The sequence below is a fragment of the Spinacia oleracea genome, chromosome 6 (assembly GCF_020520425.1).
Source record: "Spinacia oleracea cultivar Varoflay chromosome 6, BTI_SOV_V1, whole genome shotgun sequence".
Taxonomy (NCBI): Eukaryota; Viridiplantae; Streptophyta; class Magnoliopsida; order Caryophyllales; family Amaranthaceae; genus Spinacia; species Spinacia oleracea.
Window position 1 is genome coordinate 150,092,837 of NC_079492.1, and position 12,424 is coordinate 150,105,260.

The 12,424-nt window shown below is 34.3% G+C and overlaps 1 protein-coding gene across 1 annotated transcript; it reads left to right on the forward strand.

Moving 5' to 3' along the window:
- Window positions 1–2,971: 2,971 nt before the first annotated feature.
- On the forward strand, window positions 2,972–9,712 carry LOC110801340 (metal transporter Nramp7.2-like). The gene is made up of 11 exons (XM_022006690.2): window positions 2,972–3,245; window positions 4,218–4,296; window positions 4,459–4,499; window positions 5,421–5,499; window positions 5,612–5,826; window positions 6,704–6,885; window positions 7,093–7,162; window positions 7,507–7,788; window positions 8,311–8,442; window positions 8,761–8,856; window positions 9,035–9,712. The coding sequence occupies exons 1-11, from the start codon at window positions 3,060–3,062 to the stop codon at window positions 9,296–9,298; spliced, it is 1,626 nt and encodes a 541-aa protein (XP_021862382.2). The 5' UTR covers window positions 2,972–3,059; the 3' UTR covers window positions 9,299–9,712.
- Window positions 9,713–12,424: the final 2,712 nt, after the last annotated feature.

Below are 12,424 nucleotides of genomic sequence, written 5' to 3' on the forward strand. Positions count from 1 at the left end.
AAGTTGCCTAAAATAGCAAGTATTAACATATGACAAAGTACGTGATTTGAGTGTAATTTTTCTTAAAAAAAATTCACGCATATGCTTTCCCAACTTTGCACTACAAGCAAAATGCAATCCACTAAATCCCCATCCTAGATTCGTAGCAATTCTATGCACTAGCTTACCGACTTATTGTTCTAGTCCGTTTCATTATGTTTTTTATATTATGTTTTATATTACTTTTGGACATAAAAAATTCGAAAATGATAAAGGTCGCAACATGCGACCTTTAAGCCGTGTCACAATGATGACGTGGCAGGCTTATGTGTCATGATTTAAATTGGAAATTAAAATATTTAACTTATATTTTTTATTATACATGTTATAAAAAAAGGTAGGAAAATCTTAATATTCTAATTTTTTCCCTTTTTTATATCGGCTACCTTATTTACATATTTTCGTAGTAGAAATATTGAATTAATAGTAAAAATATTATGATGACGCGTAGCCTACGTGGCGCTTATATGTACCAATTAAATTGCGACACGTAAGATTGCGACAATTAAATGTTGTCGCAACTTGCGACCTTTATCATCGTCCAAAAAAATTACTATTTTTCCCTTCTTAATTATCCACTACATTTACAACTGTTATTTGCTTATAAGATTACAGTATAAAATGTCATGCATGGTGCATAAACACTAGTATTATACTCTAGGTAAAGGTCAATGATAATGTAAATTTCCATAAAAAAATGATAATGTAAACTTATACGGAGTATTTCAATAGATCCTAAACCATTACGGAGTATAAATTTGAATCTAGTAAAATCTTGTTAGTTATTTTAAAATTGAATATCAATACAGTTAATTCGAATCTACGTGTTGCTGATTTCATCCTCCCTAACCACGAATGGGATAGTGATAAATTAAAATCTATAGTTCCTCCCGCCTTAGCTATGAAAATTAAGGGATTACCTATTCCAACTAGAGACCTTGAGGATTCTCCAATTTGGGGAGCTACTTCGACGGGAGAGTTTTCCGTCAAATCCGCGACTTGGATAGCTCATGGGTTACCTTTCTCTTCCCATACTTGGAACTATAACTGGATCTGGAGCTTAGACGTCCCACCTAAAATTGTTATTTTTATATGGCAAATTTGCCATAATAGCATTCCTGTACGAAGTACACTCCAGAAACGTAATATCCTGCCTTTTGATGTTTGTCCACTTTGTGATACTTATGCTGAAACTATGAATCATCTTTTCATTCAATGCCCTTCCTCTAAACTCTTGTGGGATCTCCAATTAACTAAACACTGGCTGGATTATTTTATCACCTCCCACGACCTTCTTGAAAATCTAACCCTTCTCAGGAAGTACCCCTCTGCTTTATGTAAGTCCACCTTCCTAATTTGGTCCCTTTGGAAGGAAAGAAACGATTGTACCTTCAACAATGCGTCCTTCAACCCATTACGGGTTTTCTACAAGGCAAACTCTGCTTACCATGAATGGCAATCTCGTCTCCAACTTGACTATCACCAGCTTACGGGCACCCCTATCACTACCCTCAATTCCACCCCTCCACCTCTCCCTTCCCCTCCAATCATGGTTCGCTGGTACCCCCCTCCACTCGGCACCTTCAAACTCAACTTCGACGGCTCCAGTAAATCTTCTTCAGCAGCAGCAGGAATCATCATCCGTAATAATGAAGGAATTTCAATTTCAGCATGTACTTTTAATCTTGGTCAAACTCAAGCCTTCATGGCTGAAGCCATCGCTCTCCACAAAGGTCTACAAGAAGCTAGGCGTCTTCAGATCGATAATCTCCTTATCGAAGGTGATAATCTTCTTATCATTAATGCAGTTAAAGGGGTGTGGTCTACTCCTTGGAAGATCAGTAACATTATTTCTGATATCAAACATCTCCTCACCCTCTTTACCACGTGTGATATCAAGCACATTTTCAGAGAAGCAAATTCGGCTGCAGATTGGATAGCGAATGTCGGTCACCTAATTGTTGGAAATATGTATATAGATCCTACTAATAGCCAGAGATTAGCTACTATCTTGTGTAATGATTACTCAGGAGTGACTCTCGTGCGGAGAGGCTCCTAAGTATATTCTCCTTACCTTTCAAAAAAAAAAAAAAAAAAAAAAAATTTGTTGAGTTATGTTAAATACGGGTTTGGGCCGCACCCGTCATCGAGAGCGAGAGTCCACTTAACAAAACCGTAGGAGGTTCCATCTTAAAACTATATAGCAATAAGGGGGAGTAGTCCCTTGCCCTTATTAAGGGATTAACTCTCTTCTCTTTTATCAATGTGAGACGTGTTGTTTCATGAGTCAAATCTTAACACTTTCCGGCCTTCACGTGTGAGGTCCTTTTTAGTTCGGCCACGTATGATGTTTCATAGGTCAAAGCGCTTTTCTCGACACTCCCCCTCACACGTGCCATTTTAATTTGGCCCAGAATATTAATGATCCAAGGCCCAAGTCGTGGGCCCGGCTCTGATACCATGTTAAATACGGGTGTGGGCCGCACCCGTCATCGAGAGTCCACTTAACAAGATCATAGGAGGTTCCACCTTAAAACAATATGACAATAAGGGGAGTAGCCTCTTGGCCTTATTAAGTGATTAACTTTCTCCTCTTTTATCAATATAGGACTCTCACACGTGTTGTTTCATGGGTCAGATCTTAACAAATTAATTTATGTAATGTGATACGGAGTACATAAAAAGACAACGGAATCAAATAAACAGTTTTAGGTAGACTACACAGTGTTGAACCATGCCTCTTTCTCTTAAGTACGTCATCTAGCTTATCAAATCACTAATGACAAACTAATTATCATATTTTTAGGAGAATAGCAACAATAATGTGGTAGTTAGTACTAGCTACTACATACTGTATTATACTCTAATTCAGTTTCCAAATGGTGAAGGTTCTACTAACTACTTTACCATATATATATTAAGCACTAATCTACACCCTTAAATACAAGCTTAATACATGATTATTATTGTATTATTAACAAATCAAAGAGATTATCAGAAATAATAGAATTCGAATTAAAATGGCAACTCTTGAGAAGGAATCGAGAAGGTCTGGAGTTTTAGGAAGCAGCAATCGAATAGCAGCAATAGCGGTTTCTCCTCTTAATGTTGATTTAGTTATTGATAGTAATAATAACAATATTAACAACAATGATCCTCCTTCACTTTCTCATAGCAAACACTTTGATGAAGCTCCTACTAAAAAGGTCATTTTTACCCTTTAATTTATTTATTTTGTCAATTTCATAAGTTTATTTTAGGTTTAGTTCTACTCAGGGTGCGTTCTATTCACCTGATTTTCACTTATTTTTTTCTGAACTTATTTTTTCTGAACGTATCTGAACATATTAGAACTTGGTTAACCCTTATTTTTAGTTAAGATTTATACGTACTTGGTCAACCCTTATTTTTTCTGAAATTATCTTATCTGAACTTATCTGAACTTAACCGAACTTATTTTTAATGAAATAAGTGGAAATAATTAAGGTGAACAGAACAAGGCCTAAATTATTCTATACCTTAATTAACAAGGTCTTGATCACTGTCTAATTGTCTAATGTCTATGATTGAAGTTTTATCCTCGCTATATTCACTTATTTTACGGAACTAAACTTATTATCTCTATTTTATAAACCAACTCCTGAGATGACGTTAAAATGACGGAGTATGAGTTATCCATTCCATATTAGCTCACCTTATAAAAAGCGAACCAATTATAACCATCAACATATGTGTACGAATTACCATAATTCACCATACTCAATATAGTAAATATAATGTATACCCTTAATAATTTATACAATTCTTTTAGGTTATGATTTTCTTAAGTCCAATAAAATAGCCCATTATAACATTCCGTTAAAAGGAAAGAACTTAAAAAAACGGAGGAGGTAATAATAGTAACTAATTCATTTAAATACAGTTAAATAAAATGGGAGATACGTATACCAAATAGTTGCAAGCTAATTTGGCCTAATAATAATGACTGAGGAACATGTACATTATAGATCACAAGTCGAATTTTCACTCTCTACATTCGCACCCAAAAAAACTAAAAACTTTAAGCTCTATTACTCTAATAACAATTTATGGAAAGTAATTTTGAAGCTGAATTAGTAGTGTTTCTATAATGCAAAATAATTACTGAATTATAATTGCTAATTTATTTATTGATACAGAAACCTAAGTGGAAAAAGTTTTTATCATTTGTTGGGCCTGGCTTCTTGGTTTCTTTGGCTTATCTTGACCCTGGCAATAGTAAGTTTCTCTTTCCCTCAATAATTACTTTTTTCATTGTTGGTTTTCTTAGATTATCTCTTAATAAGTCGAGTCAAGTCAAGTCGAGTCGAGTAAATTAATTAGACATTTAATTAGTAGTAATTTTTCTTCTAATATTTTTCATTTGATGCTATGTGCCAGTGGAAACCGACTTACAAGCAGGAGCTAATCATCGATTCGAGGTAATCATATTTTTCTATTAGTTGTTACTATGTTAAATAATGGATTAAATGTTACTCCCTCCGTCCCGGAATACTTGACCTGTTTTCCTTATCGGGTCGTCCCTTAATACTTGACCTGTTTCTAAAAATGGAAATATTCTAACAATATTATATTATTTCTCACTCCACCCCTATTAACCCACCTACCCCCTACTCCATATAAAAAGTAATTAAAAATTCAACCCCTACTCTCCCCCAACCTCACCCCTTTACACATTTCCCACTAACTACATTAAAATAATACCCCACTATCAACTACTACCTATTAAATTAAATAAGTCAATTCAAGTCCCTTAAACTCTGTGCCGGTCAAACCGGGTCGAGTATTCCGGGACGGAGGGAGTAAACATAAAAGGACTTATATACATTAGCTTAATTGGTCGACCTATCGAGCCATCGAGGAGTGACTTGTTGCACGTCTCACCCAAAACTAGCCACGCCTTTTAATAAAGGCAATTTTTTTTCTTTGAGTAACATCCCAATTTATTATGCAAATTTGTTTTAGAACTAATTAAGACTCCGTTTTATGGGACTTAGTCTGATTGAACTTATATTATTTAAACTTATCTGATTTTTTTTTTTTTGAGGGGAAAACTTATCTGAACTCATCTAAACCTAACTGAAATTATCTCAACTTATTTTATCTGAAATAAACTTATTTTGTCTGAAATAAACTTATTTGTGTGTGAAAATGTCTGAATTTTTTTTTGATGAACTTATATTATCTGAACTTATCTGGACTTAACTAAACTTATCTGAACTTATCTTAACTTATTTTGTCTGAAATAAGTCCAAATAAGGCGAACAGAACAGGGCTTAAGACAACTTAATTAATTCTTCAAAGGAAGAAATACTAATAAGATAATTAATCTCATATTTCAGCTTCTATGGATAATTCTTATTGGGTTGATTTTCGCTTTGATTATCCAATCTCTAGCAGCAAATCTCGGTGTATCCACAGGTAATCCCCAAGATTTTACCTTAATCAAACATAACATAAAGAATATCGATCATTAATTAGATGTAATTAGCTACTATAATTCTTAATTACCAAAATCATGTTATTTTTTCAGGCAAACATTTGTCAGAACATTGCAAAGCAGAGTACCCTGTAGTAGTGAAATATTGCTTATGGCTTTTAGCAGAAGTAGCAGTTATAGCAGCTGATATACCTGAAGTTATTGGTACTGCCTTTGCGTTAAATATTCTCTTTCATATTCCTGTTTGGATTGGTGTACTTCTCACTGGTTTAAGTACTCTCCTCCTTCTTGGACTTCAAAAATACGGGGTAAGTAATTTAATTTTTTACTCCATTCGGAATTAATAGTTACACGTACTATCTTTGATTAGTTCGGAAAGTTAAGGAAAATAATCATGAACTAAAGTCTTATATTAAGGGCAAACTAGATTAGAGCCCGTGCACGAACGGATTATGATCATTTATTTTATAAAATATTTAATTGGATCCCCAAACTACTGCATCACAATTATAAATTTAGTTAAACATAATCATTTAAATTTATTCATGAAATATGCATATTATATATGTGTAATATGCTAATTTGACCAACATGACATATTGCGTTAATATATTTTTCATTATTAATGTACCAATTTGACTAAAATATTACCAAAAAGTATTTAGCAAAATTATTATTACGTGGTATCTAGTATTACCATAATTTCTAAACTAACATTTTTTTCCATACATAAATAGTTTATAAAAAAAGTATAAAGAACAGAAATAAAATAAAACAGATATATTTTTTTAGGAAAGTGGTTTTTGGCGGGAAAATTTTACACCAGGAAATGACACGTGTCATTCCTGGTGTATTTTTTAGTATAAAGTAATAGATTTTATATTTTTGGTGATAATATATACAGATAAGGAAGCTGGAACTGGAAACTGGAAGCATACCGAACGGGCCCTTATATTGTGGACTTTTACAAAACTAAAATATGAAAACGTTAAAAAATAGTTTCCAGATTTTTGTTGTTAGGTTTCAAAATTAACATGATTAATGATTACAATAGGTATGCCTATTTTTTTAGTTCACAATTCAATCTAAATCATATGACTTATAAAATCAAAAACTGAAAAATTGGCAGTGATAACGAACAGGCCCTTATATTGTGGACTTTTTCGATTTTTGGTGATGATACAGATAAGGAAGTTGGAACTATTGATAGCAATATTAGTGCTTATAATGGGTGCTTGCTTCTTTGGAGAGATGGGTTATGTGAAACCACCAGCAAAAGATGTGGTTAAAGGCATGTTTATTCCTAAGCTTGAAGGCCAGGGTGCAACTGCTGATGCTATTGCATTGTTAGGTGCTCTTGTTATGCCGTAAGTTTTCATATAATCTCGGGTTTTGAAAGCTCGGTTTTCATACTTATCTGAACTTATTGGACCAATTTTTTTTTTTTTTTTTAAGTGAACAGAACACCCAGTAGTTATTTGGACTCAAGTACTCGTGTCAGACTCATCTACTTTAATATGTGCATATATACAAACTTGTACAAGTAATTGTAACATTTACTGATTTTTTGACAGGCACAACTTGTTTCTACATTCGGCCCTTGTGTTATCCAGAAAAGTAACAAAGACTACAAAAGGAATCAACGTACGTAGTCGAGACAACAAGCTAATATTGATCTTTGTTATTGTTACACTACAAGAATTTGTATCTTTAATGACAACCTAATTACGACGGGTCAAAAATTCCGTCGCAAAAGTCTTTTGCGACGGGGCTAACAACCAAACAAAGACGGGAACAACCGTCGCAAATGTCTTTTACGACGGGTTAACGACGGCCCCCTTTTATAACGGGTTCGCGACAGGAAATCCCGTCATTAATCAATGATTATTGGCCTTTAGCGACGGGATTTCCCGTCGTTAATGATACAATTTCTTGTAGTGTTATTAGTACCATAATGCAGTCCACTAATGTGTTTAATTTTTTTGCAGCAAGCGTGTAAATACTTCTTATTAGAGAGTGGTTTTGCTTTATTCATCGCATTCTGGATCAATGTAGCTATTATATCAGTATCAGGCACAGTGTGTTCAAGCAACGATCTAACACAACTAGAGGCAGATCAATGTAGTGATTTAACGCTAAACAATGCTTCAATCCTTCTTCAGAATGTTCTAGGGAAAAAAACTGCCGCGATTTTCTATGGTATTGCTCTCTTTGCTTCAGGACAAAGCTCTACCATCACCGGGACTTATGCTGGTCAATATATTATGCAGGTACGTCGTACGTACAACTTAATTATAACTAGACCTGGTTATTGGACAGGGTACTCCAATGGATATAGGGTTAGGGTCAAGTTAATAGGACTTTTATTGGGCAGGGCTCTTATTGGACAGGGCCTTTATTGGACAGGGTCATTATAGGGTCAAACTTATACTACAATTATTTTGAAAATTAAAATAGTAATGATACAAAAAATTACGTGTATAGCTTCGTATTTACTTGTACTTGCACATGGCTCTTTTGTTTTTCATTTTTCATTGCTCGTTTATTGACCCGCCCACTAATGACCCGCTATTGACCCGCGATCCGCTTTTGACCCGCCCATTATCGACCCGCTAAAAATTACCCTTTCAATACCCGACCCTCTTTTGACCCGCACCGACCCTAACCCACCCCGCCCAATAACCAGGTCTAATTATAACTACTACAACAACTACTTTTGCCGTACTTAATTGGTAATTAGTACTTAATTACTATATAATGACCTTTTTAATGACCTTTTTAATGTGTTTTAGGGTTTTTTGGACCTTAAAATGAAATCATGGACGAGGAACTTATTGACTCGGTGCGTCGCTATAGCACCAAGCCTACTTGTTTCAATCATCGGAGGATCAGCCGGAGCCGGGAAGCTCATTATTATTGCCTCGGTTCGTGTCTCTGACTAGATGAATCTTATATTACGTGCAACACATCGCAAACTGATTTTGGCATACCATCTTGTGAGTAGAGCACGGAAAACTGTGTATCACAAACTCACAGTGGTGTGTCATAATCAATCTTCTCATTATACAATTATACAATTACTTACATAATGAATTTTATATGACATGAAACGCATTGGAAACTGATTTTAACATACCATCTTATAAATTGATCATGGAAAATTGTGTTTTACGGTGGTGTGCCAGAATCAATGGTATGATTATAAAATTACTAACATATCACATATGTAATGAATTTTACAGATGATATTGTCATTTGAGCTTCCATTTGCTTTAATCCCACTCCTCAAGTTTAGTAGTAGTTCCACCAAGATGGGACCTCACAAGAACTCTATTGTTGTAAGTTAACTTCACACCCTTAATTTCTTCACCTCGTCACATCAAAACACAATTTTCGTTGTCAATTGGCTGAACTGAATTGAACTGAACAGAACTAAACTGAACTGAACTGAACTGGATGAAACTGATGTAACTAATTACTACAATTTGACTAACAAAATGTAACTTGATTGTGCAGATTATTGTCATATCATGGATTTTGGGACTATGTATAATAGGCATCAACATATATTACCTAAGCACAGCCTTTGTTGGGTGGCTAATAAGCAACAACTTACCAAAAGTAGGCAATGTGTTCATTGGAATAGTGGTGTTTCCAATGATGGCAATCTATGTATTATCAGTCATATATCTCATGGTTAGAAAAGATAGGGTTGTTACTTATATCGACCCTTCAAATGTTGCTCCCAAAGAGGATACTGAAGATAACCCACATCCATAATTAATACGCGTAACACGGTGTTAATTAGGTTGATCAACCATGTTAATTATGTTGTTTTTCTTGTACAATTATATAAACCAAAGTTTGTATCATGTTTTGTTGCACATTAATTTCAACTAATTTTACTTGTATGATCGTTGAGAGCGTAACGAGAAGTGTCAAGCTAGTGGTCGCGGTACGTGTGGTGGCCGATAGTGGCCTTAAGAGGCTGTGGAGGTCATCGCCGCCAACCCGGCCCGGCCCTCGAAACCCGGCCCCTTGAACTGAAAAGAAAGGGAGTGTTGTTGGTTTCAGGTCTTTACTTAGCTAGATGATTAGGCTTCTTGATGGACTTCATTAAGCATTATGTAACTTTTGTTTTTCCAAGAGTTCTATTTGAAATAATACTTATCAATTTATCATCGGTTTTTGAAAGTGGTCTTTGGCCCAATTTGAAATTAGACTTCAGTAAAGATGGTTGTGGCCCGTGGGCTATGTTAGATCGATCTTGCCTTGTATTGAACCCGTATATCTTGGCCATAACGGGCCTAGTCCATGGAAAACCCAGTTGTTCAGTTTTGTGTCATGTCGTGCCTTGTCAGAAATTTCAAAAGGGCGGACCAACCCACTTGCCGTGTCTTGTTGTGCAACACTTATGTGCCTAAACTTATTTTCACTCAATTTAAAGTGTTTTATCATATAGGGTACGTCGGTACGGGAGTACTATATTTTGTCGTGCTTTTACGAAAAAAAAAAAAAAAATTGGCCCCGACACAACCCATGACACTTCGCTCCAATGATAGGCCGTCCTTTCTCTGTGTCGTGTCGTGCTATTTCTTGTTGGGTCGTGTCGTTTCGTGCTTTTGACCGCCTTGCCCAACGTCATCTGTAGATGTTAGTTGATAGCTGTTAGATTTTAGCTGATTATATAATTAGCTTATTACTTACTGTTTGACAAGCTGATTGTATTAGCTATTATATTTGTTTAAGTACGCAACTAATTCAATACATAGTATATCCGTTTCTAAACAAAGGTGCCTTAGAGACGGTGAAAAATTCGAAGTCATAATTCACTTTAAACAAAAGAATAAATCTAATCAAGCTATCAACTTACAATATAAATAGCACATAACAAGGACATGTGTGCACCATCCTTCCATTAAAGGCAATTAGTTGATAATTATATTCTGTGGCCCATCCAATCTTCAAAGGTCATCACATTTTTATACTGATTAGTGTGTGGCCCGGGCGTTGCTCTGGGTTTTATCTTTAGAGTGGTTTATTTTTTGTAAATATGTATCCATATAGGTGGTGTCGTTAACGGATTTCCGTGGTGGCGCAAGATCAACAACCGATAAACAACCTTCCAATATATACCCCATATCCGAAAGTAAAAAATAAAAATTGATTCCTCGTCTTCGTGATTAGTTGATTATCATACCTACATCAATGTTTTCTATTCTTTACTAATAATTACACTCCATTCCACAAGTTTTTTAAGCATAAGATGGGAAGAGAAAAATTATAAATTTATAAGTTCAGTAACTTATCCCCTTTTGTTTTTTTGGATTCATTTTTATGTAATTTATTACTATTCATTTAAAAGATTGTATTTTGTATTTACATAGAAATAACATAACATACATTATATCTAGCTACATGTTTTTTGGTTGTCAATGACATGTCATGATGCTTGTTAATGGTGACGTGGTGTAATAAGGAGAGGCCTACGTGGTACATATATGTTCTTATAAACACATTTTAATATATTAGTATAATTGAGTTATAATAATGTTGATGATTATAGATTTTGTAGAATACAATCTATCCCCAAAGGTCGTCAACTAATAAATATAATGTCAAATGGTTAACTTGAAGTTCCATAATTAGGAACTTTTAAGATAATTAATGTCTTAATCTGATTAAGGGATCAAGTTTGTTTTAATCTACGACGTTCTAATCATGTCTTTTGGAGTGAAAACTGGAAATTGTCAAACAATGAACTATTTACAGCTAGCATCATATGTGGAATCTTTTGCTGGTTAGCTACAAACTTTTATATAAGGCGGTCTTACAAAAAAGAATCAATTAATTAAGCATTGAAATCAACTAGTTAAACAATGAAACTAATTAGTTAAGCAGAGAGTGAAGGATAGCTCAGTTGGTTAGAGCTCCATCCCGGTTCTAGGTGATCCTGGGATCGATTCTCATCCCCGCCCTTGTGGCTCATTCGCACCAAAAAAAAAAAAAAAAACTAATTAGTTAAGCATAAAAGCATAAAAGAAAATTATGATTAGTTTTATTGAACTTGACCATAAAAGCATAAAAGAAATTTAAGATTAGTTTTCATGCATGTTGCTTCCATTGATTCTACGCAATTAGTTGAATTGTTGGTTAGATTTACTTAAAGTGGTAAGTTTTTTTCCTCTTCAATTTCATCCCAAAGAGGCAAAGATATCTACAGTGACTTTTCATAGACATTAATTATTATAATAAATTAATGAATAGTAACATCCTAATTGTATATTTGTAATTTTGTATGCCAGAAAATATCCCCCATGCTATTAGCCTATTACTACCATTTCAGCATTGACGACAACTCGACAAGAGAGATTAATACTGCAAACATTTTATATATAAAAAAAAAATTGACAGCAAAAAACCACTTGCATCACTTGTGTCCCACTTTTTCATAGTGATTGATACAATATGTAGTTTCAAACATAAAAAATTAAAAATATACTCCCTCCGTCCCAAATTAGTTGTTACACTTTCTATTTTCGTCCGTCCCAGATTAGTTGTTACACTTCTAAATTAGGAATGACTCCACAATTATTATATTGTATCTCTCTTCCCACTAAATTTTTTTGTCTTCACACTCTCTCTCATTCAATTAAAATAATACCCCACTAACTCTTATCACATCTACTTTTTCAATAAAATAACAATTGATAACCAAACAACCACTTATCACCTAAAACTGTGTGCAAAGGTAAGTGTAACAACTAATTTGGGACGGAGGGAGTAAATGATTAATTAAGTACAAACATCAACCAAGAAGGATGTGTCTTATACACCTATTCACATGATTTTTACTTGTGTTTTCTAAACTTATTAGAGCTTATCAAAACTTACTTATTAGAGCTT